A 26,924-nucleotide genomic window follows, 5' to 3' on the forward strand; every position below is an offset into this window, starting at 1 on the left:
CCCTAATCCCAACTGTAACCCCAACCACACCCCTAACCCTAACACACCCCTAATTCTAATCCCAACCCTAATCCCAATCGTAAATAAAATCCAAACCCTAACTTTAGCCCCAGCCCTAACTTTAGCCCCAACCCTAGCCCCAACCCTAGCCCTAACCCCAGCCCCAGCCCCAACCCCAGCCCCAACCCCAGCCCCAACCCCAGCCCTAACCCCAGCCCTAACCTTAGCCCTAACCCTCGCCCTAACCCTCGCCCTAACCCTAGCCCTAACCCTAGCCCTGATGGGAAAATGGAAATAAATACATTTTTTTAATTTTATTATTTTTCCCTAACTAAGGGGGTGATGAAGGGGGGTTTGATTTACTTTTATAGCGTTTTTTATATCGGATTTTTATGATTGGCAGCTGTCACACACTAAAAGACGCTTTTTTTATAGCAAAAAAGTTTTTGCGTCTCCACATTTTGAGACCTATAATTTTTCCATATTTTGGTCCACAGAGTCATATGAGGTTTTGTTTTTTTGCAGGACGAGTTGACGTTTTTATTGGTAACATTTTTGGACACGTGACAGTTTTTGATCACCTTTTATTCCGATTTTTGTGAGGCAGAATGACCAAAAACCAGCTATTCATGAATTTCTTTTGGGGGAGGCGTTTATACCGTTCCGCGTTTGGTAAAATTGATAAGCAGTTTTATTCTTCGGGTCAGTACGATTACAGCGATACCTCATTTATATCATTTTTTTATGTTTTGGCGCTTTTATACGATAAAAGCTATTTTATAGAAAAAATAATTATTTTGGCATCGCTTTATTCTCAAAACTGTAACTTTTTTTTATTTTTTTGCTTATTATGCTTTGTGGCGGCTCGTTTTTTGCGGGACAAGATGACGTTTTCAGCGGTACCATGGTTATTTACATCCGTCTTTTTGATCGCGTGTTATTCCACTTTTTGTTCGGCGGTATGATAATAAAGCGTTGTTTTTTGGCTCGTTTTTTTTTTTTCTTACGGTGTTCACTGAAGGGGTTAACTAGTGGGACAGTTTTATAGGTTGGGTCGTTACGGACGCGGCGATACTAAATATGTGTAGTTTTTTTTTGTTTTTTTTTTCAGATGAAATGTATTTATGGGAATAATATTTTTTTATTTAGTTTTTTTTTTTTTTATTTTTTAAACGTGGAATTTTTTTTTAAAACTTTTTTACTTTGTCCCAGGGGGGGACATCACAGATCGCCGATCTTACAGTTTGCACAGCACTCTGTGAGATCGGCGATCTCACTCATCGCTGCAGGCTTACAGAGCTGCAGCTGCAGCCTGCTCCTGACCCGGAAGTACTCCCTGCAGGACCCGGATGCAGCCCGGCGGCCATTTTGGATCCGGGGACTGCAGGGAGAAGACGCTCGGTACAAAGTGAGCACATCACCTTGTACCGATCGTCTCAGGGAAGCACGCAGGGAGCCACCTCCCTGCGCGATGCTTCCCTGTACCGCCGGCACACCGCGATCATGTTTGATCGCAGTGTGCAGGGGGTTAATGTGCCGGGAGCGGTCCGTGACCGCTCCTGACACATAGTGCCGGATGTCAGCTGCGATATTCAGCTGACACCCGGCCGCGATCCCCCCGTGAGCGCGTCCGATCGCTATGACGTACTATCCCGTCGGTGGGAATTAAGGCCCACCCCACCTCGACGGGATAGTACGTCATATGGGATTAAGGGGTTTAAAAAAAAAAAAACAGTTTAAAGTACACGTTTGGTATCAGCGCTGAGATATTATCTCCCAAGATCTTGGTGCCGAGATCTACATCTGAGCATGCGCCGCCCCTAGCCGGCAGCCATTTTCCCAGAGTCCAGCCCACTGCATAGAGGAAGCCATGTAACTTCGGGGGGCTCTGGGCTTTCACAAGATGTCGGCAGAGCTTCCACAGCACCAAACACCCGCAGCGGCGCTCCACACCGCACATCCGAACACCCTCTCATCCCCAGCCTGCGGCCTGCAGCAGCACTACACTCTTGCCTCCTCCAGCGGCAACGCTGGGACCCTGCTTCAACGCAGCCACCATCCCCGTTAACCAATAACATGCATCGATTATAAGAAGCACCACCATTTTATTTAGGATAAAAAAAAAGTTTTTTTTTTTTAATTATTTTTCTCCTCAAAATTTGGGGTGCGTCTTATAATCCGCTGCATCTTACAATCTGCAAAATACGGTAATTATTTTTTCTATAAAATAGTTTTTATTGTGTGAAAGTGTCAAAGCATAAAAAAATATATAAATGAGGTATTGCTGTAATAGTACAGACCCGAATAATAAAGCGGTCTTAACGATTTCACCACACGCGGAGCTGTATAAAAAAAAAAAAGAGCAATTCCTGAATTGCCTTTTTTTTTGTTTATTACGTCTCCCAAAAATTGGAATAGAAAGCGATCGAAAAATGTCATGTGCCCGAAAATTGTGTTAATAGAAACGTCAGCTCATCCCGCAAAAAACAAGCTATCACATGACTGTCAGCAGAAATATGAAAAAATTATAGCTTTCAAAATATGATGATGCAGCTTGTGCAATAAAAAGCATCTTTTAGTGTGTGACAGCAGCCAAACATAAAAACCCAATATAAATCTTGTATCGCTGTAATCACACCGACCTGAAAAATAAGTTGCCTAATCACTTATACCGTACGAGGAACGGCATAAAAAATAAATGAAACCAATTCTTCACATGCTGTTGATTTCTTCATTCTGCCTCCCCAAGATCGCAGTAAGACTCACACATTTATCCTGCGCACTGCGCTGAGTGCTTACACCGGGGTTTCCGTGTAAATCTCTGAAATACATGATTCAGACTGAACCTCTGGCTGAACATTCCCTATAATGAGGCAGATGGAGGCACTGTGGATGCCGTCTGACCTGTGATCCGGCGGTATCCATCTTTTTAGTATTGCATAAAAGTGCCTTCGGCCACAGTTTTGTGCGTTTCTGAAAAAGACACCACTGAACAGTGGCCCAGAGTAACTCTGCTGCCTCATTATAGTGAATGGATCCATCGGGGGTTTCATCTGAATTGTCTAATTGAGATTTAGATGTAATCCCCAGATTAAGTGCGCCGGATAATTGTGATACAAAACGTTATGTAAAATGTTCCCAATAAAAGCTTCCACTCAATCCACAAAAATGCAAGTCCCCACTCGGATCTGTCATCTGTTAACGGAAATATAGGGGACTTCCACGTTACTGGTAGCACAAAGGATCTGGAAAACCGAAATGGCTCCTCACCCTCCAAAGAAATTCAGCAAAGTCTCTACTTCCAAATTCAAATACGACCCTCCCTTCTGAGCCCCAGTGTGTCTAAACCAGATATACCGCCCACGTTTGGCATTTCTGTAGTAATGAGAGCCTGCATAATTTACAGGAACGTGTCTCCAGAAGCATGAGCTGGGCATAATAGACTGGTCACTACAACGGAAGTTTGCGATTTTCACTGCTGCCTGTTTCTGGAAAACACCCATGGAGACAAAATCGTCACTATCTATAGATAAATTCCCAAAGGGTTATATGTAATTTCCAAAATGGGGTCAATTGAGGGGGGGGATTCTGCTTTTCTAGCACTTAGGCTGTGTTCACACGTTGCGGTTTTTTTGCGTTTTTTCCCGATAAAAATGCTATAAAACCGCAAAAAAACCGCATACAATAAGCATCCCATCATTTAGAATGAATTTCGCATGTTTTGTGCACATGATGCGTTTTTTCTCGGTCTCCCATGACAGCACTACGGAGAGAGGGGATCCGCCCTTCAGGGACAGGAAACCTACAGATAAAAGGGCGGTACCTCTCCCTCGCATCAGTTGGTTTCCTGTCCCTGAACAGGGAACCTCTTTCCGGTGGTACCTGTTATGAAGACCGATGGACCGGGCGGTCGAGTACCGGCAGCGAGGAGGCTCCTGCCGCGGCTTGTCCGGCTCCCGAATCCGCCACCGCTGGAACCGAGGGGTTCTTCATGGTGAGCAGAGGGAGAACGCCGCCGATTCTGATAGAGGAAGGGGCGCTGGATCACCCGGAGCTTCTGTGCCGACAAGCGCACGCTCCGGGTGTACTAAGATGGCCGCCGCTCCGGAAATGCGGCAGGACTTCCGGGTCATCGCCGCGCGCATGCGCGGTAGCTTCTCTTCTCCCTGGACGTGATGCAGGACCAGAAGTGCGGGGGAACGCCGGAGGTGGCGCCAAATACAAATAGGGAGATGGTGCACACACAGTTGTCGCACCATCTCCCTGTAAATCATGGAGGACAGCGATCCACAGGAGCTGCAGCCTAGGCAGCAGCACCATAAGAAGACAGACCCTAAGAGCGCTAGGAGTGGGTCTAGCAGCCGTTCTACACAGCGCAGCAGGTCTGCTGCGAAGACTAGTTCACCTCCTCGGGAACCTTCCATTCCAGACCCAGGGCCCCCTCCAGAACCGGTACCTGCCTGCACGTCCGAATGGTGAGTTGATCTTCGTGAATGTATTATAATAGGGCTCCCTCTTCTCCCTTAATAGGGAAAGAAGAAGCTGGAGAAAAGGAAAAACAAATCCTGCCCCATCTGTGACAAAGCTTTACCAGTAGCCTGGGACAAAAAGCTTTGTAAATCATGTATCCAGCGTGTGCTATGTGAGGAGACTCCCGACTTTGCATCCGAGCTAAAAAATATTATTAGATCTGAGGTTCAGAATGCTGTATCTTCCTCCAAAAAAGGGAAAGATGAAGTAAAGGAAACAGCACAATCCCACTTTGTCCGATCCTCATCTGAAGACGCAGATTCGGACGATTCTGACTCCTCCCTATCCTCCTCCGAGGAAGATTCAGGCCGACATTGTTTTCCACTCGAGGAAGTGGATGCCTTAGTGAGAGCTGTTAGGGCTACTATGGGGGTGGAGGAGCCTAAACCTGACAAAACAGCCCAAGACGTTATGTTTGGTGGCTTGGGACAAAAAAAACGGAAAACCTTTCCTTTAAATCCCAATGTCCAATCCCTAATTAAAAAAGAATGGGAAAAACCAGATAGGAGAAACTCTTCAGTGCCCTCGCTTAAAAGAAAGTATCCCTTCGAAGATGACGCATCCACTTCCTGGGATAAGGCACCAAAGTTGGATGTAGCGGTGGCAAAAGCCTCGAAAAAATTTGCGCTCCCGTTCGAGGACATGGGTACCCTCAGAGACCCTTTAGATAAAAAAGCAGACACATTTCTTAAAGGGGCATGGGAATCGGCTGGGGGTAGCTTGAGGCCTACTGTTGCGGCTACCTGCACCTCCAGATCTCTGATGGTATGGATCGATCAATTAGAGAGTCAAATTAGAGACGGGCTACCCAGGAATAAACTACTGGATTCTATCCCTGCAATTAGAGCAGCAGCAGCAGCATTCCTGGCGGACTCCTCGGCAGACTCCGTACGGTTAACATCTAAGGCCGCTGCTCTCTCCAACGCAGCCAGAAGAACCTTATGGCTCAAAAGCTGGCCTGGGGATCTCCAGACAAAGCTAAAGCTATGTTCTATTCCGTGTGAAGGAAATTTTCTGTTTGGAGAGACCCTGGATGATATTCTCCAAAAAGCAGGAGACAAAAAGAAAGGGTTTCCAAATTTGGGCCCAGCCCCATTCAGGCAGTCCTTTCGGAATCGGAGATTTTTCCGCCGCAGACCCCCCCAGGGAGCAGAATAAATGGGAAGAAGGCAGGAGAAGGGATAGAGGTTACCTCTTTGGCAACACCTCTCGTGACAAAAAACCCGCCAAATGACATTGTGCCTACGGTAGGGGGAAGACTCACATCTTTCCTTCCCGCCTGGGAGAAAATATCCAACAACACCTGGATTCTAAACATCATACAGTACGGTCTAAAAATAGATTTTATTTCCTTTCCTCCCCGGAAGTATATAGAAACGAAAATAAGATCTTCAGTGGCAGAACAAGCAGCTTTAGAGAAAGAAATCATTTCCCTACTGCAAAAATCTGTGATTCAAGAAATCCCTCCTCAGGAAGTAGGAGAAGGGTTTTTTTCCCCTCTTTTTTTAGTACCAAAACCCGACGGGTCCTTTCGGACCATTATAAATCTAAAAAACCTGAACAAATACGTAAAAAATTACAAATTCAAAATGGAAACAATAAAGTCCACCATAAAAATCCTGTTTCCGAATTGCTACATGGTCGTGATAGACCTAACCGATGCATATTATCATGTGCCCATCCACAATCAGTCTCAAAAATTCCTGAGATTGGCAGTTTCCATAAAAGGACAATTAAGATTTTTTCAGTACAGAGCTCTTCCGTTCGGAATCTCTATAGCCCCTCGAATATTCACGAAGGTAATAGCGGAAATGATGGCCCACATAAAGGAACAAAATATATTAATAGTCCCTTACCTAGACGACTTTCTCATCGTAAGCAACTCGGGCCAAAGTTGCAAAGAACAGAGGGACCGGGTAATGACTATCTTGACGGACTTGGGGTGGCTCATAAACTTAAAAAAATCAAAGTTGGAACCCTGTCAAGTACAGGAGTTCCTAGGTCTGACATTAGACTCCCGAGTACAAGAATGCCGACTTCCAAACCCCAAAAAAGACAACATATTAGCCATGATAACGCAAACTTTTCACCATCCTTCCATGACTCTAAGGAGAGCAATGTCACTACTAGGCTCTCTGTCCTCATGCCTACCAGCGATACCCTTTGCACAGTTCCACACAAGAGAATTTCAGTGGCACGTACTCGAATGGCAGTCAATACTAAAAGACAAATTGGAAAGTCAAATCACCCTGAGTTCCTCAGTTATTCGTTCCCTTCATTGGTGGGCAGAGAGCCAAAACTTATCAAAGGGAGTTCCTTGGGTGACACAAATATCCCGGGTGATAACAACCGATGCGAGTCCCACAGGGTGGAGGGCTCATATGGGGGACAGAGTGGCCCAGGGAACCTGGTCAGTTCAGGAAATATCAGCATCCTCAAACCAAAAAGAACTTTGGGCAGTGGTTCAGGCTCTTTTTTCTTTTCTAACCTATAGTCAGGGACATCATGTCCGAATTTTTTCGGACAACAAAGTGACTGTAGCGTATATAAACCACCAGGGAGGAACAAGGTCTCAGGCACTCATGAGTTCTTCAGCCAAAATTTTCAACCTTGCAGAAGAAAATCTACTATCCCTCTCTGCGCTACACATTCAAGGTTCAAACAACGAGAGAGCAGATTACCTGAGTCGATCGCTGTTAAAACAAGGAGAGTGGTCCCTAAACCATTCCATCTACGATCAGATCACAAAAATGTGGGGAGCACCGACAATAGATCTATTCGCCAATTACAAAAACAAAAAGGTGAACAAATTCTGCTCGTTGAACCCGGTAGGGAATCCACAGGCTCTAGATGCCTTTATGATTCCGTGGACTCAAAAATTAACTTATGCCTTTCCTCCAACTATTCTGATCCCGGCAGTCATTCGGAAAGTCAGAGAGGACAAAGCGAAAATGATCCTCATAGCCCCGTTCTGGCCAAAAAGGATGTGGTTCTCCTGGCTGAGGATGCTTTCGGTCTCGGACCCATGGGTCCTGCCGAATATACCAGACCTTCTACATCAAGGGCCGATCTTCCACCCACAGGAATCGAACTTACATTTGACAGCCTGGTTTTTGAACGGAGACTATTAAAAGAAAGAGGTTTCTCGGATAACTTAGTTACCACGTTGTTTAAAAGTAGAAAACCCATCACTACTAAAATATATGGGAAAACTTGGAAAAAATTTCTGTCCGTCTCCAAAGTAAAAGTCCAAGATGGGCCCTCAATTCCTAAAATACTGGAGTTCCTACAAAAAGTTCTGGAACAGGGGTTGTCGGTTAGTACTCTTAAAGTACAAATAGCAGCTCTAGGAGCACTCTATAACCATAATATTGCGGCCAACCCATGGATAATTAGATTTGTTAAGGCGGTGACAAGATCAAAGCCATTAGTCGCTCAGAAAGTGCCCTCATGGGACTTAAATTTAGTCCTCTCAGCATTAACGGGTCCTCCATTCGAACCCATAGAGACGATTTCCATTAAAACTCTATCACTTAAAACCATTCTCTTGGTAGCGTTAACATCCGCACGCAGAATAAGTGACATTCAAGCCTTATCCTCTAATCCACCCTTCACTAAAATATTAGATGATAGAGTCACTCTTAGACCTGACCCGGCCTATTTGCCAAAAGTGGCATCAAAATTCCATAGGTCACAAGAAGTCTCCCTGCCATCCTTTTGTCCAAACCCAAAAAATGAGAAAGAGCAAAACTTCCATAATCTAGACGTCAGAAGGTGCCTAATCCAATACTTAGATTCCACCAGAGAGTATAGGAAGGAAGGCTCTCTGTCTGTTTCCAGGGTCCCAGAAAAGGATTTCGGGCATCCAAGGGTACTTTGGCGAGGTGGATAAAGGAGGCGATAGTCTTGGCATATTCATCCTCGGGGAATACGATCCCAGATGGTATAAGAGCACATTCCACAAGAGCAGTAGCTACCTCATGGGCTGAGAGGTCAGAGGTATCAATAGAGCAAATCTGTAAAGCGGCCACCTGGTCATCACCATCGACCTTTTTTAGACACTATAGATTAAATCTAGCCTCTGTGTCTGACTTAACCTTCGGACGAAGGGTTCTCGAGGCGGTGGTCCCTCCCTAAGCTTAGTCTCTGCAATTCTCTCCGTAGTGCTGTCATGGGAGACCGAGAAAGTCGTAGTTACTCACCGATAACGGTGTTTCTCGGAGCCCATGACAGCACTCGCTTATTCCCTCCCATCACGTGTGCGGTGAGCACCTTTAATTACATATAATTTATATACTGTATATAGTTTGAGTATAGGCACGGGGTTACTCTTTTAAGAAATGTTGTAATATGATTTTTTTCTCTGTTGTAAACTAACCTGGAGGTCCCCCGATGCTCTGTAAACCAACTGATGCGAGGGAGAGGTACCGCCCTTTTATCTGTAGGTTTCCTGTCCCTGAAGGGCGGATCCCCTCTCTCCGTAGTGCTGTCATGGGCTCCGAGAAACACCGTTATCGGTGAGTAACTACGACTTTTCCGCGAAAAAAACGCATTGCGGCAAAAAACGCAGCATGTTCATTAATTTTCCGTTTTTTTTTGCGGATTTCCCACTCCAAAATGCATTGGGAAGTGTCCGGAAAAAAACGCGGCAAAAACGCATGCGGTTTTCTTGCGGATTTCTTGCAGAAAATGTCCGGAATTCTCAGGAATTTTCTGCAAGAAATCCTGAACGTGTGCACATAGCCTTAGGGGCTCTTTATAAGGAATCCACAAACTAGTCTAGGGAAATCTGCGCTCCAGGAGGCAAATAGCGCTCGAGTCTCTCCGTATGGCAAAGTAGTACTGTACAGTCACATACGGGGTATTTCTACATTCAGTAGAAATTGTGGGACAAATTCTGCTACCTTTTTACCCATTTCTCAGTGTGAAAATATAAAACTTGGGGATAACACATAATCTTGGTGGTTAAAAATGTACCTTTTTTTTTAATTCTCTGCACAATGGTATAAAAGTTTGTGACACACGTGTGGTGTCCATATAATCAGTGCACCCCTAGATGAATTTATTGAGAGGTTTAATTGGTAAAATAGGGTCACTTATTGGGGGGTTCTGCTTTTCTCGCACCTCAGGGGCTCTGACAATATAACATGTCACCCTCAAGAAAGTGCAGCAAAATCTGCACGGTAATATGGCGCTACTTCCTTTCTGAGCTTTGCACTGTGCCTCAAAAGTAGTTTTCGACCTCAAGTGACTCCATTTTGGAAATTATACTCCTTGGGGAATTTATCTACTGGTGTAGTGACGATTTTCACTTCATGGGCGTTTACCAGAAACAGGCAGCAATAAATGTTGCCAAGTGAAAATTGCAAACTGCCGTTGTAGTGACCAGTACATTGCAGTCACCAGTACGTCATGCCCAGCCTGTGCTGTAAGTTAGGCGGGCTCTCATCACTGCAGAAATGCCAAACGTGGACACTAATATGTGGTTTAGGCAGACTGGGGCTTAGAAGGGGGGGGGGGGGGGGCATTTTGATTTGGGAGCGCAGAATTTGCTGAGTTTCTTTTGGCGGGTGAGGAGCCATTTTGCTTTTCCAGAGCCTTTGTACTACCAGTAGCGTGGAAGCCCCCTATATTTTTAACAGATGACAGATCTGAGTAACTGACTTGCTCTGTAGGTTAATGGCATTACTAACCTTCCAAGCGGCTGCACGTAGCCACACCCCACAGGGAGAAAATTAAAGGGAACCTGTCACCCCCAAAATCAAAGGTGAGCTAAGCCCACCGGCATCAGGGGCTTATCTACAGCATTCTGTAATGCTGTAGATAAGCCCCTGATGTATCCTGAAAGATGAGAAAAAGAGGTTAGATTATACTCACCCAGGGGTGGTCCTGGTTCTTTTATGGTCCGATGGGCGTTGCAGTCCGGGGCCTTCCATCTTCTTACGATGACGTCCTCTTCTTGTCTTCACACTGCGGCTCCGACGCAAGCGTACTTTGTCTGCCCTGTTGAGGGCAGAGCAAAGTACTGCAGTGCACAGGCGCTGGGAAAGGGCAGAGAGTCTCCAAAAGTTAAATAACACAGTCCTATGTATAGGGTGCGGCGATTCCGGATGTGTGCAATGAACACATCCGGAATCACCACGAGTACAGAAGTGGGCGGTGCTTTGGGCGGATTGGGGTTTCCGCTCCATCCAAAGCGCTGACAATATGGCCCGTGGAGACATACCCTTATTCGACATCAGTGTGTATTGCCACGCACATACCCGAAAAATGCAGCGCACGGAGAAATACCATACCAGAAAATAGTTTTGTTCCTCATATACAGTATCTCGCATAGGACAGTTAGTGCTGAAAGGACAGTTACACTTTTTATCAAGTTTATTACTGTTAGTTTTGTTTTTCTTGTGATAACTTCTTAGCTTACAGTCTTGTACCTACTTTTGCGAGTTTTATTTCTAACGTCTTGCCTTGGTCTTTCTTAGCCGAACATCAGCAGTTATTCCGATAGTGTGCTTCCATTGCTGTTGGAATATTTGTCACGTGTGGACCCATGTCATACAGCTCACCTCACTAAGGCTTACTATGCTCTTGAAAACTTTGTAGAGAACCTTGGTAAGTACTGAGACTGTCACTTTATGTGTACGAGTGAATGTGATAAGTAGCCTCCATAAGAATTTCAAGAAACTTAGGCAGGAGATATCGTAAAACCCATCTCCTGTGACGTTCATTCTTGCTACAGTTTGCATGTGGGGTTTATTCAGGCTCAACCTGCTCCATACCAAGCGTATGCTCCCTGTGTTACACGGCTGGCATCTGACAGCATCCGGAAGTAGCGAAGATTGCTGCTGTTTAATCATTTAGATTCCACTGTCAATCACTGACAGCAGCATTTAGACTGACCAGTTTGCGGTGAATGCATGCGTTAGATCCCATTAGCCTACTTGGACACTATGGTTGGGAACCAATGGGTTACAATGGCAAGTGTGGTCTTTCTGAAGTCCCCCATGGCATATATAGATATAGATTAATATGTATTATTATACATATATTAGTGTGCAATGCTATTTTTTGTATGGCACTAGGTGTTTTCCTTTTATGTTATGAGGCGGATCTGGGCAAAGTGTAGGCGGCATGCGGTCTTTTGGATTTTCCTGTGCATAACAGGACACCCAAAGGGTTGGCAATATCTGCCCTCCACCCAACATCTAAATTTCACCGGTTTCTGCATCCTTGGGATGCCGATATCGATGGGGTGGGAGGCTGCAATAGTATATTGCAATGCTTGGGGGAGTGTGTGGGGACATCATACTGCATGGGGGGGCTTTGTGAGGACATCATACTCTGTATGGGTGCTTAGAATATCGTACTACATGACGGTCTGTGTAAGGACATTATAGTGCATGGGGGGCTGTGTGGGGACATCATGCTGCATGGGGGTCTTTGTGGGAACATAATGTGTGGGCAGCTTTGTGGAGGCTTCAAGGGGACATCATATTATGTGGAGGGCTTTGTGGGGACATGATACTGCATATGGGGATATAATGTATGGGCTGTTCTGCAAGGACTTACTGTGTAGAGGGCATAATAATGTGGGCGTTTTTATGGACCGAATACTGTGTGTGGGACTTTGTAAGAACTTCATATAGTATGACAAAATCCTATATATATGAGATCTAACCTACATAATCAAATAATACAACATCCCAAATGGTATATAGGGAAAGAGAGGCATCAACAAAAAAAATTAAAATATCAAATATTTTGTTGAATACCATGATTAAAATAGTCAATCTAAAAAGATCTTTACACACAGAGATATCTTCAAAAAGGCAGCAAAGAGGGGCAAATTTACATACTATGAACATGAGCAGCAATGCAAAAGTATTAAGGAGATCCAAACTCCTAAAAAATGCTTTTGTCCTATCTAATGCCAGGTGAACAATTACGTTCCAAGAAAAAAATGTGCGAAAAAAATGCAAGGAAAGTGCAAAGTGCTAAGAATCTAACCATGTATACCAATAATGTTATAGTCAAGTGACTAGAATATATATGGTTCCTCTAGACAAAAATAGCTGTATCCTTGCAAAAAAACCCCACTTTTTATGGAGTTATACAACCTACATAAAGATGTGCTGTAATAGGAACTATAAGGTAAATAAACAGACTGCCAAATGCAGATAGCACTATGTAATGACAAAGGACTTACATTAAAGAAGAAATGCTGCACTATGTGCCTGCTTTGCTGTCACCCCGACAGTGCCATTTCGCCTACCAGGCTTCTTCCATATGGGGATATGCATGTAATGGCTGTATTTTCGCCCTTTAAGTAGTGTCCCTAGAAATGGCCACAGCTGTTTTACGTCAGAAGCTCAGATTGTAATCGCGCATGCGCTGCTCGCCGAGCCGCTCATATCCAAAAATAGTGACTTCCGGTCCTCCGCACTTGGAACGCAAGCGTGGAACGCTCGTGGAGCGGGGCCGGAAGTCACAGAGAAGCCCCGAGCAGCAGGGCATGCGCAGACTGAGTCTCAAAGTATGGGTTATATCGCTGTATAGAGTGGCGGTGGGTTTGTGTGAGGCGTGTCTTATTGGTGAAAGAAAATCACCAAGTTGAATAAAGGGACATATGATGAATAAAAGTGCTGGTGAATAATTAATGTAAATATAAATGACAGGCTAATATTGTCAGTGTAAGGCTGGAGTCACATTGCCGTATTTCTCGTGCGATAATCGCAACGCACTGCACGGACTGGCCGGCACCTCTCCTCACCAGAGCATGACAGCATGATGGATTACTATGCAGCTGTCAAGCTCAGGTCAGGAGAGCTGACAGCCAGTACAAGGTTTACCATGCGATTCTCGCAGGAGAAATATGGCAGTGTGTCTCCAGCCTAAAAGGGATAACCAAATGCACCAAAGGGTGTTACAAGTGCACATTAAAGTTAGATTAATTTAATAATATATAAAAAATGTTTAATAAATGAATAATGAAAAAATAATAAATGTAGAAATATAAATGATGAAAATGAATGAATGCATATTGGGGACAATACTTATCCCCATAAGCAAAAATTACTATAACTGTACAATATAGTGCATGTGAAAGGAATATTATGCATCGAAAACAGCTAAAACTCTATACAGCATCATTTTTGATCAAGGTATCGAAATGAATGAAAAGGAGCAGTATAATTTCTACACTTTATAAAAAGCAGTAAATTATATGATCTTGATTAGCTGACACAAGTAATTTATGTTAGGCCTTATTCACACTTCCGTGTTTAAACATGCACATGAAAAATGGTATCGGAGCCATCAGTGTTTTGGATCAGTGTGTCATCAGTGTATGGTCCATGAGTCCATTTTAACCATCCATGTGTCATCAGTGTATGGACCGTGTGTCCTTTTTTACCATCTGTGTGTCATCAGTGTTTTTCACGGATAGAACTAAATATATAACAGTTTCTTCTATCCTTTGCATTGTTAAATACAGATAGCACACAGATGCTATCCGTGTGCTGTATGTGTTTTTCAGACACATTGACTTGTATTGGCCTTTGTCATCCATCCGGTCTCCCAAGTGTTTTGCACGGACTCACAACGGACAAACTGTGTACGCTGCTATTGGCTGCAGCGATCACATGACACCCTCCGGATTTTGATACTAATAGACAGGTAACACTGCTTTGAGTTCAAAGCAGTGAAGCTGTTCCAAGACGATAGTATCAAAATTTTTCAGTCCTTTAGTATGGGGTTCTTTAGTAGTGAACCCCTTTAAGTGCTGATTAAAACTGATCTGTTGGGATTGGTAAGGCCATGTTCACACGTTCCTGATTTCCCTGCTGTTTTTTCTGCACTAAAAACCGCAGCTCTTGGCAGAAAACGCAGGTGCGTTTTTTTATGCGGTTTTTAGTGCGATTTTTTTTTTTATGCAGTTTTCTCTGCAGAGTCTGTGTGTTTTCTAGGAAGTTTTTTTAGGGTTAAAATGGCTGAAAATACCCTACCCCTAACCCTACCCCTAACCCTACCCCTAACCCTAACCCTACCCCTAACCCTAGATCTAACTGTATTGGGGGAAAAAAAATAAAAAATAAATTCTTTATTTTATTATTGTTACTACCTATGGGGGTGATAAGGGGGGGGGGGGGTCATTTACCTTTTTTTTTTATTTTGATCACTGTGAGGTTATCACAGTGATCAAAATGTGCCTGGAACGAATCTGCCGGCCGGCAGATTCGGCGGGCGCACTGCGCATGCGCCCGCCATTTTGGAAGATGGCGGCGCCCAGGGAGAAGACGGCCGGATGGACACCGGGAGGCCCGGTAAGTATAAGGGGGGAGATGAGGGCACGGGGGGGTGGCATCGGAGCATGGGGGGGTGGAATTGGGGCACGGGGGGACAGCCACACTCCGCCCACGCACTTCCTGCTGCGGCAGTTCTGCACCACAAACCGCAGAAAACCCGCAGATCTTTTTTTCGTCTGCGGGTTTTACTGCGGGTTTGACCCTCACAATGGAGGTCTATGGGTGCAGAACCGTTGCAGTGACATGGTACTTCTTTTTTACCGCAGCTATTCAGTGCGGCTTTTTTAGTGCATTTCCGCAATGTGGGCACAGCGGTTCCTGTTTTCCATAGGGTACATTGTACTGTACCCTGCATGGAAAACAGCTGCGGACCCGCAGCGGCAAAATCGCAGCGGTTCCGCAGTTAAAAACGCACTGTGTGTACATGGCCTAACAGTTATTCTTTAACCCCTTAAGCCCCGAGGGTGGTTTGCACGTTAATGACCGGGCCAATTTTTACAATTCTGACCACTGTCCCTTTATGAGGTTATAACTCTGGATCGCTTCAACGGATCCCGGTGATTCTGATATTGTTTTCTCGTGACATATTGTAGTTCATGAAAGTGATAAAATTTCTATATTACCTGCGTTTATTTGTGAAAAAGACAGAAATTTGGCGAAAATTTTGAAAATTTAGCAATTTTCTAACTTTACATTTTTATGCAATTAAATCACAGAGATATGTCACACAAAATGCTTAATAAGCAACATTTCCCACATGTCTACTTTACATCAGCACAATTTTGGAACCAAAATTTTTTTTTCTTAGGGAGTTATAAGGGTTAAAAGTTGACAAGCAATTTCTCATTTTTACAACACCATTTTTTTTTAGGGACCGCATCTCATTTGAAGTCATTTTGAGGGGTCTATATGATAGAAAATAACCAAGTGTGACGCCATTCTAAAAACTGCACCACTCAAGGTGCTCAAAACCACATTCAAGAAGTTTATTAACCCTTCAGGTGTTTCACAGGAATTTTTGGAATGTTTAAATATAAATGAACATTTAACTTTTTTTCACAAAAAATTTACTTCAGTTCAAATTTGATTTATTTTACCAAGGGTAACAGGAGAAAATGGTCCCCAAAAGGTGTTGTACAATTTGTCCTGAGTACGCCGATACCCCATATGTGGGGATAAACCACTGTTTGGGTGCTTGGCTGAGCTCGGAAGCGAAGGAGTGCCATTTGACTTTTCTATGCAAAATTGATTGGAATTGAGATGGGATGCCATGTTGCATTTGGAGAGCCACTGATGTGCCTAAACATTGAAACCCCCAAATGTGACACCATTTTGGAAAATAGACACTTTTCTAGATGTGTGGTGAGCACTTTGACCCACCAAGTGCTTTACAGAAGTTTATAATGCAGAGCCGTAAAAATAAAAAACTCATATTTTTTCACAAAAATGATCTTTTATTTTCCCAAGGGAAAGAGAAGAAATTTGACCCCAAAAGTTGTTGTACAATTTGTCCTGAGTACGCTGATACCCCATATGTGGGGGTAAACCACTGTTTGGACGCATGGCAGAGCTCGGAAAGGAAGGAGCGCCATTTGACTTTTCAATGCAAAATTGACTGGAATTGAGATGGGACGCCATGTTGCGTTTGGAGAGCCACTGATGTGCCTAAACATTGAAACCCCCCACAAGTGACACAATTTTGGAAAGTAGACCCCCTAAGGAACTCATCTAGATGTGTTGTGAGAGCTTTGAACCCCCAAGTGTTTCACTACAGTTTATAACGCAGAGCCGTGAAAATAAAAAATCTTTTTTTTTTCCACAAAAATTATTTTTTAGCCCACAGTTTTGTATTTTCCCAAGGGTAACAGGAGAAATTGTACCCCAAAAGATGTCCAATGTGTCCTGAGTACGCTGATACCCCTTATGTTGGGGTAAACCCCTGTTTGGGCGCACGGGAGAGCTCGGAAGGGAAGGAGCACTGTTTTACTTTTTCAACGCAGAATTAGCTGGAATTGAGATCGGACGCCATGTCGCATTTGTAGAGCCCATGATGTGCCTAAACAGTGGAAACCCCCCAATTATAACTGAAACCCTAATCCAAACACACCTAACCCTAATCCCAACAGTAACCCTAACCACACCCCTAACCCTGACACACCCCTAACCCTAATCCCAACCCTATTCTCAACCGTAAATGTAATCCAAACCCTAACTTTAGCCCCAACCCTAACCCTTACTTTAGCCCCAACCCTAGCTGTAGCCCTAACCCTAGCCCCAACCCTAACCCTGATGGGAATATGGAAATAAATACATATTTTTAATTTTATTAATTTTCCCTAACTAAGGGGGTGATGAAAGGGGGTTCGATTTACTTTTCTAGCGTGTTTTCTAGCGGATTTTTGTGATTGGCAGCCGTCACACACTAAAAGACGCTTTTTATTGCAAAAAATATTTTTTGCGTTACCACATTTTGAGAGCTATAATTTTTCCGTTCCAACAGTTGGTAAAATGGATAAAGCAGTTTTTCTTCGGGTCATTACGATTACAGCGATGCCTCATTTATATAATTTTTTTATGTTTTGGCGCTTTTATACGATAAAAACTATTTTATAGAAAAAATAATTTTGCATCGTTTTATTCTGAGGACTATAACTTTTTTAAATTTTTTCGCTGATGTATGGCGGCTCGTTTTTGCGGGATAAGATGACGTTTTCAGCGGTACCATGGTTATTTATATCCGTCGTTTTGATTGCGTGTTATTCCACTTTATGTTCGGTGGTATGATAATAAAGTGTTGTTTTTTGTCTCGGTTTTTTTTTTTTACGGTGTTCACTGAAGGGGTTAACTAGTAGGACAGTTTTATAGGTCGGGTCGTTACGGACGCGGCGATACTAAATGTGTGTACTTTTTTTTTTTTTTTTTATTTAGATAAAGAAATGTATTTATGGGAACAATATATATATAGTTCAGGATTTTTTTTTTTTTTTTTACACTATAGCATTGCCCCAGGGTGGGCATCATGTTATAGTGTAAGATCGCTGATCTGACACTTTGCTGTGCACTGTGTCAGATCAGCGATCTGACGTACACTCTTGGAGGCGCTGTGAAGCCACCTCCCGGCAGGACCCGGATGCAGCCCCGCGGCCATTTTGGATCGGGGCCTGCAGGGAGGAGGAGGTAAGAGACCCTCGGAGCAACGCAATCACATCGCGTTGCTCCGAGGGTCTCAAGGAAGCACGCAGGGAGGCCCCTCCCTGTGCGATGCTTCCCTATACCGCCGCAACACTGTGATCATGTTTGATCGCGGTGTGTCGGGGGCGGTCCGTGACCGCTCCTGGCACATAGTGCCGGATGTCAGCTGCGATAGTCAGCTGGACGTACTATCCCGTCACTGGGAATTAAGTCCCAGGTCACCTTGACGGGATAGTACGTCCAATGGGATTAAGGGGTTAAAGCAAAGGATGGTTAGTTTCTGCTTTGATTTAAATGGTTTGTGCACGTATATAAGTTTTTATTTTTTCTTAGTTTTTTTTTTTTATTTCACTGCTAAGGGTTCTAGCATTTCATGAAAACTTTTACTCTAATATTTTGGTGGAAAAAGCTGCAAAATTTTGACTCCATGTCAGTCAGCGCTTACATTTTGAGACTTTTATCTTTTTAATTTTATTTTCTTGGAGTAGGAGCTTGGGCAGGACGGCAGTGTGGCAACCCCTGCTCATCAAGATCATGACGAGTGGTGGCGTTCCTTACATCTCACTCCTTATTCCAGTCCCATAATGGACTATATTGGTGCCGTTTAATTAATTAGAAGTGAATGACTCCAGCATGCTCCCTCAACAAAACCAGTGTAAAAAAAATGCCAGTCTTGATAAATCAGGTTTTTTGCTTATTCACAGTAAAATCTTTTTCTTAGTTCCTTCATTTGGGAACACAGGAAAAATAGGGTGTATGCTGCTGCCACTAGAAAGCTGACACAATGCACAAAAACTTAGCTCCTCCTCAGCAGAGCACACCCCTCCAACTGGCACCAATCAGTTGGTGAAAAAGCAGTTGGAGAAGCAACATGTGAAGGAACAATATAAGAGAAATCACAATATAAAACTGTAACAATAGAAAGAATCAACACAGTTGTGAAAACATGGGAAGGTGCTGTATCCCCCAATAAAGGCTCAGAGAAACAAATTTTACTGTGAGTAACCCAACAGTCTTGTTTTCTGTATCGCTTCATTGGGGGACATCGGAAACTATGGGACATCCCAAAGCAGTCCCTGTTAAGGGAAGCTGCACAAACTCCATTCAGGTCATAGAACTAGGCACTGCCACTTGCAAGATTCTTCTACTGTACCTAGGCTGACATCTGCCAAAGCATAGTTATAAACACTGTAAAACTTGGCAAATGTCTGAATAGAAGACCATGTCGCCACTATGAAAAGCTGTAATGTGGATGTCCGATGCCGAACGGCCCAGGAGGCACCCACCCCTCGGGTATAGTGTGCCTTAATCCCAGTGGGAGGCGTTCTGTTCTAAACTTTGTATGCCTCCAAGATAGCAGGCCTGATCCAGCGAGCTATTGTAGCCTTGGATGCCAGGATGCATCTACGAGTTCTCTCGGGAATGACAGAGAAAATCCATCCTACTGAACTGGGTGGTCCTGGAAAGGTAAATGCGAATCACCCTGACAAAGTCCAATCTGTTCAGAGAATGCTCCAGGGGTTGAACCGAAGAAGGACAGAAGATGCCAAAAACCATGTTCTCATTGAGAGGAGACTACTTTCAGAAGAAATGAGGGAACTGGAGACAGTCACCTCATCCTGATGCAGAATAAGGAAGGGGAAGTGATAAGAAAGCTTTGCTAGCTCTGAGACCCGTTTGATGGAAGTAATGGCCATGAGAAAAAACACTTTTCAAAATAGACAGATACTTCTCTGAGGTGTTCAAAATGGGAACTCCTGAGAGCTTCCAGAACCAGGTTGAGGTCCCAGGGGTCCACTGGCAGTCGAAACTGAGGCTCCAAGTAAACCCGAAGAAAGGTTTGGGCCTGAGAGCATGAAGCTAGATTCTTTTGGAGCTGAATAGTTAACGTAGTTAACGCTGAGACTAACGATAGCGATCCGTGACGTTGCAGCATCCTGGATAGTGATATCGTTGTGTTTGACACGCATCAGCGATCCGGATCCTGCTGTGACATCGCTGGTCGGAGCTAGAAGGCCAGCACCTTATTTCGTCGCTGGATCACCCGCTGACATCGCTGAATCGGCGTGTGTGACGCCGATTCATAGTAACATAGTAACATGGTAACATAGTTAGTAAGGCCGAAAAAAGACATTTGTCCATCCAGTTCAGCCTATATTCCATCATAATAAATACCCAGATCTACGTCCTTCTACAGAACCTAATAATTGTATGATACAATATTGTTCTGCTCCAGGAAGACATCCAGGCCTCTCTTGAACCCCTCGACTGAGTTCGCCATCACCACCTCCTCAGGCAAGCAATTCCAGATTCTCACTGCCCTTACAGTAAAGAATCCTCTTCTATGTTGGTGGAAAAACCTTCTCTCCTCCAGACGCAAAGAATGCCCCCTTGTGCCCGTCACCTTCCTTGGTATAAACAGATCCTCAGCGAGATATTTGTATTGTCCCCTTATATACTTATACATGGTTATTAGATCGCCCCTCAGTCGTCTTTTTTCTAGACTAAATAATCCTAATTTCGCTAATCTATCTGGGTATTGTAGTTCTCCCATCCCCTTTATTAATTTTGTTGCCCTCCTTTGTACTCTCTCTAGTTCCATTATATCCTTCCTGAGCATAATTATATCCTTCCTGATTCAGCGATGTCTTCACTGGTAACCAGGGTAAACATCGGGTTACTAAGCGCAGGGCGGCGCTTAGTAACCCGATATTTACCCTGGTTACCATTGTAAATGTAAAAAAAACCCAAACACTACATACTCACTCACATTCCGGTGTCTGTCGCGTCCCGTGACGTCACCGCTGTGCTCTGCTTTACGGCCGGCCCTCAGTCAGTGCGGGAAGCTGACGGCGAGGGACGCGACAGACACCGGAATGTAAGTATGTAGTGTTATTTTTTTTTTTTTACATTTACAATGGTAACCAGGGTAAATATCAGGTTACTAAGTGCGGCCCTGCGCTTAGTAACCCGATGTTTACCTTGGTTACCCGGGGACCTCGGCATCGTTGGTCGCTGGAGAGCTGTCTGTGTGACAGCTCTCCAGCGATGCTGCAGCGATCGGCATCGTTGTCTATATCGCTGCAGCGTCGCTTAATTTGACGGTACCCTTAGCCCTGCAGTGAGCTGAGGGCAAGCCCTGCATCTAGTCTTGCTTGAAGGAAGGCCAGAATAGAAGGAAAAGAGAAGGCCATTGGCTGGGTGTGATTACTCATAGTAGACTCAAGATGATGCAGGCTTCAGAGCTTGGATCGTCATCTGAATCACTCCTCCTGAGAACCCGGATGCTCTTAGAACCGCGGTTTCAACAGCCACGCCGTCAAATTTAGCGACTGATATTTCTCGTAGTAGATGGGACCCTGAGAAAGCAGATCTGGTCTGTCTGAGAGTTTCCAGGGAGCTGCTGCGAGCAGATTGTTGACTTCTGCATACCAGTCCCTTCTGGGCCAATCTAGCGCTATCAACCGGCACGCCCTCTGCTTTGATTTTCTTCAACAGCCTGGGAGAAGGGGAAGCGACGGTAACAGGTAAGGAAGCGCGAACCAAGACTGCTTTATCGCCAGCACATCGACGCCCACCGTGAGAGGATCGAGGGACCTGGAGACATACTAATAATCTGCTAACTTGCCAGGTGCAGCTCCTGCAAGGATCACTTGACGGAGTTGCTTAGCCAATGCATATAGACTTCGACAACCACATGGTGACAAAGGCAGGACATAAGAAGGAACCTGTTGCTTCAAAAGTCAACTTAAACAAATCCATTAGTCTGTCATTGGGGTCCTTAAGCGATGCCCCATCCGTAAGGGGAAGGACCTTGTTGGTGGATAGTCTGGAAACGAGTCTACTGCCAGAGAGACGGTCCAATTTTCCGTAAGGTCTGAGGCAAATGGACACAAATTACCAAGCCTCTTCCCTCTCTGGAAGAGTCTGGTTGGGTTTCCCTTTCCCTTGAAAGGACCTTCTCAAATCCCTTATATGGGGGCAAAAACTGTAGGAGATCACCTTGATAGTCTGAGGACACTCCCTGATCGTAGGGCTCTGAAGGGGAATCCTTAACATTAAGCGTCTCGTTAACCGCTACAATAAGACTCTCCACCATATCTCACATGTTAAAAACCTGGTCAGAATTCACGTCTGACTTAGCCTCGGAGTACATCTCCGGTACTGCTGGTGCATCTGGGGAGCATGACTGGGAAGAGGGGCCAGCGGGCGAGAAGATGAACTGATGCGACTCTCCTGACTAGCCCTCTTAACGACCATTGCTGATATCCATAGAAGAATGCAAGGAAGGGTTATGGGATCCACCGGCGTGGACAGGGGGCAATCTGTCAAGCATGGATACCAGGGTATGAGACACCTTGGTTGGATCCTCAATAGATTGAGAAAGAGAACACGCCCACGCCAGGACAAGGTTTCCCTCTCATGGGGAACAGCGGGTGACTCCTGAATAGTAAAGACAGAGGGATTGCTATTGCTGCAATCCTGAAAGAGGGTAGAATACTGAGCCAAAGGCAGTGTACATTTACAGGAAGAGTAAACAAATTGTTTGACAAGATTAGTAGAGGCTGGCGGGCAAGAATGCTCTTCTTTTAGCTTTAGGCATGATTGAAGAGAGAAAGACAGGCTCACTAACAAATGCCAGAGTTTAGGGGACAGAAAAGAGGATAATGCTGAGGAGAGAGTCAGTCTGCAGAGCAGAGCCTACTCACGGGAAAGCTGAAGTCTTGCAAGCTGAACCAAAGGCACTTGCTTCAGGAAGGCTGGCTGGAGATGCTCCCGTGATGCGGTGTCCGGATGCCGAAAAATGGCAACCGTGGGGAGGAGGAGGGTTTCAGACAGAAAAGGGCACACAAATTCTAGCGCCACAGGAAGAGAAGGGGCGTGGCCTAGGTGGCTGTGAGAAAAGCCACTTGACAAGGAAGTCTGGAGGGAGGGGGGGGGGGGGGACTGAGCCGAGCGCCACACAAAAGGTAGGGCCTAGATTAAGAGAGGCTGGCGGACACATAGGGGAGCAGTTTGAAGGACTAAAGACCAGATGAATGCGAGCCTAAAGCCTGGTGCAGTAAAAAGAAGGAAAAGAAAACACATACGCACAAATAAACAGCCCCACACACATGTCCCCCAAATACAGAGCGTCATATAAATGAACATTGATAAAATCTGACAGGATTCTCTATTTAAGGACACTGTAACCACCTCCGATGAATCCACTTCTGATTCTGGAATTTGGCCAGATGTTCCATTCTGAAGCACTCAGAGGTGGGGAAAACTTGTGGAAAAAAGGGGTACCCCTTAGTCCCTGGAGATGCATTGGATGTAAGAAACAGACTTCAAAATTTCACCGAATTGCGGGATGTCTGTACTTCCTGATGTCGGCGGGCTCTGGTGGGCAAGCGGGCAGGACACATGAAAACTTATGATATGTTAGGACACGGGATATCAGTCTACGCCATCAATGTGTCTACATGGAACTACAGTGTGACTGTTCATGCTGTATCCCTCCAAGGGATAGATGAGGAAACCCGCTGAAAACTGAGGTAGATATGGGTCTAATGAAAAATCAATGTCCGCCTCCTACTTATGCTAAGCTAAACTGATTAACTTGATACCAGTTGGTGGGGTGTACGCGGCTGGGAGGAGCCAATTTTTTGTGCACAGTGCCAGCCTCCTAGTGGCATCAGCATACACCCATTGTTTCCTGTGTCCCCCAATGAAGCGATAGAGAAATCGGGGCCATTTAATTATGTAGTGTTTGTGTGAGAATTCGGTTCTAAGTAGCTGAAATGTGTCCACTTGTTTAATGACATTTCTAATATATAGCTATCCAATGGTTTAATGCAGGTAGTAAAATTGAGCCGTACCTCCCCACCTTGATGGAGCCGATATTGAAGTCACTGAGCAACTCGGAGAATGTCAAATTGAAGGAACTCTCAGTGAGCGCTTTGGGTGCCATTGGTGAATATGCATTCTTCTGTCCCTTTTTTGTTTTTTTTAGTCCAGTGCATCAGTTTTTACCACAATTTTGAGTTTCCTGCAACCAATCGACATTTGTCAGGGTTTGCAACTTTCTGCAAACTTAAGCTTTCTTTCTGTTTTTGTCAGCCAATGCAGCCAAGAAATTGCTCTGCCCATATTTTCCTTTCATAATGGAAGTATTGAAAGTTCATTTGACGCAAACAACCGAGGAAGGACGACCTATTCAGATTCAGTGTTTAGGTGAGTGGATGGAAGTAGAGTGGGTAGATATGTTTTGAACTGTTCACTTGTCTAAACTGAGGAAGTCTTTTTTATTATTATTATTATTATTATTATTATTATTATTTTTCTTCAATTAACACATTATCTACCAATGTCCTTTTTTTGGGACGCCTAATCTTTAGCTTCTAGCAACTAAGATTTTATAATTTTTATAATTAGGTCCAATTTTTTGTGTTGTGTTTGTAAAATGAATGTTTTCAAAATAGAAAATCAAGTCATTGTCATTTTTAATTGAATATTGGGACGCCCTTTTCTGAAAAATCCGTACGTGTAAAAATTTTAATTTGGCAAGTAATGGGTTAACTAATCTATCTTAATCTATTGTCAGAAACCCTTGGGGTTCTGGTGAACACTCTAGGCAAAGAAACATTCTTGCCATTGGCTGAAGACTGCTGCCTTCTAGGACTCAACTTATGTGACAGATTTGATGACCCAAATATCAGAAGCTGTGCGTAAGTTATTCCACACAACACAGGTCAATATGGTTGCAAATGCTACCAAAAATAAATTTGTCCCTACTTTTAGAAACTTTGGACCCCAAAGTTCCCAAGTGATTTTATTTATTTAAGTTTTAAACATTTCACGGCACTTAGAACTTTTTTTTCTAATTTTTTCCCCACAATATTATATGGAAAAGATACATGATGTAACTCAAAACTGCAACTGATTCCACAGAAAACCGCCCAGTGGTGAAAGGGTTAAAGTATTGTATTTGTAATTTTTGTTACAGCTATAGCCTATTTGCTGCTCTTTCTGGAGTTATGGAAGCTAATATTTCTCATCATCTGGAAAAAATTACAACTATGATCCTGCTGTCTTTAAAATCAAGGGAAGGAATTGTGGTGAGTTTTGATTAGAAGAACTACTTACATGTATCTGCAGTTCCATATAACTGCATCCTGAAAAAGGTATTACTGCTGTAACGCCTAGAACCCCTGTGAACTGAGGGTAGATAACCATGAATCCCTATCAGCTGCCTCCTCCTGCTGCTACTGTATGCGGATAAAGCATGGTTCACTAAGTCTACAGGCTGGCGGAGGGGGAGAAGGATGCTGCCTCATGCTACTAATATACAGGGTGGGCCATTTATATGGATACACCTGGGTGGAACATTTATAAAGTTGGATCCAAAATGGCTGACTACAAAATGGCCGCCATGGTCACCACCCATCTTAAAAAGTTTTCCCCCCTCCCATATACTATTGTGCCACAAACAGGAAGATATCACCAACCATTCCCATTTTATTTAGGTGTATCCATATGCATGGCCCACACTATACATTACATAATTGCAAGGTGTGGGGACTTTATTTGTATTTTTGATTTCTCTATCGCCTCTCATTGGGGGACACAGGAACCATGGGTGTATGCTGCTGCCACTAGGAGGCTGACACTATGCACAAATAAAGTTAGCTCCTCCTCTGCAGTGTACACCCCACCGACTGGCATTCTGCACTCCAGTTTAGCTTAGTGTCAGTAAGAGGTGGACACGGGTCTTTCATTAAACCCATATCTACCTCAGTGTGCGTCATTTTTCTTTCAGGTTTTCTTCCGGAGGGATACAGGGTGAACAGTCACACCTGTAATCCCACAATATGGACTATGAATACGGCGTGTACTACCACCCCGTATCCTCATAGATCCCACAGCAGGACCAAGATCCTAGCACACAAGCGTGCTTAGAAGTCCGGTCCTAGCTCCGTCCCCCACCCACTCGCCCACCAGAGCCTGTCAGCTGGAGGAGACGAGGACGTCCATCGCCAGCTCCACGGACGTCTAATAACTTCCACGGTTTGAGGTTAGTAACGGACGGCGTGGGATGTTTAGGTGAATATCCTTTAACTCCTCATCGGTCTCTCCTTGGGGGGTCTCTGCGGATTCTCTAAGAGCGGGGAAATATGGGCGCTTCCACACTACTTTTCCTGCGGCCGCATCTTTACTCTCTGCTGTTACTGTGGCTGCACTTTTCCTGGCACAGACCCCCGCAGTAGCCTGGGCGACAGTCCGATTCTTTTGCGCGGCGGCCCTTGTGACCGGCCATACTGCTTCGTCCACGGCGGCCGCACTTTTACAGGCAGTCGCACTGTCTTGCCTGAGGCCGTATCCTTGCTCTGTGCAGCGCGGCCCCCTACAGGCAGCCACGCCGTTTTCCCTGGCAGCCGTACCTTTCGGAGCTGACTCGCAGACCCGCGGTCCTCTCCGGCGGCCGCCGGCTTCTAATTTAGACCCCGGACGCGACTCCGCCCACTTCCCTTTTCCCTCGGGCGGGCTTTTCTCCCGCCCGACGGGTATATCTTGGCGAGCTACGCCCACCGGCGCCATCTTGGCCCTACTGTCCTCGCGGTTAGCCCCGCCCTCTTCTGCGCCGCTGTAGTCTCCCTTTTGGCGCCAGGAACGCTCTGCTCCGCCTCTTTTTAATATCGCAGATCCTGGCGTCCTCATTCTTGGCGGTCTTATGTCGGCCCTGCAACACTGAACAGAAGAGTGTCTCACAAGCCCCTTACCGCCTGTAGTAAAGGACTATCGTTCCGGGATAGCATCTTCAAAGCCTCCATCAGGAAAACGCTTCGCAGCCATGAGTAGCTCTGCTCTGCAGTCTGACACTCTCCTCTGCTCTCCTGTCCCCTAAACTTCTGGCAT

The 26,924-nt window shown here is 44.8% G+C and overlaps 1 protein-coding gene across 1 annotated transcript in view; it reads left to right on the top strand.

The window, feature by feature from the left end:
* The window catches only part of IPO4 (importin 4), a 320,435-nt gene that overhangs the window by 163,551 nt on the left and 129,960 nt on the right, over positions 1-26,924 (top strand). The window contains exons 14-18 of the mRNA XM_069762452.1: positions 11,013-11,142; positions 23,868-23,981; positions 24,129-24,242; positions 24,613-24,736; positions 25,015-25,126. Coding sequence (XP_069618553.1) covers positions 11,013-11,142; positions 23,868-23,981; positions 24,129-24,242; positions 24,613-24,736; positions 25,015-25,126 — 594 coding nt within the window. The remainder of the gene's footprint in view (positions 1-11,012; positions 11,143-23,867; positions 23,982-24,128; positions 24,243-24,612; positions 24,737-25,014; positions 25,127-26,924) is intronic.

This window comes from Ranitomeya imitator, chromosome 1 (genome assembly GCF_032444005.1).
Source record: "Ranitomeya imitator isolate aRanImi1 chromosome 1, aRanImi1.pri, whole genome shotgun sequence".
Taxonomy (NCBI): domain Eukaryota; kingdom Metazoa; phylum Chordata; class Amphibia; order Anura; family Dendrobatidae; genus Ranitomeya; species Ranitomeya imitator.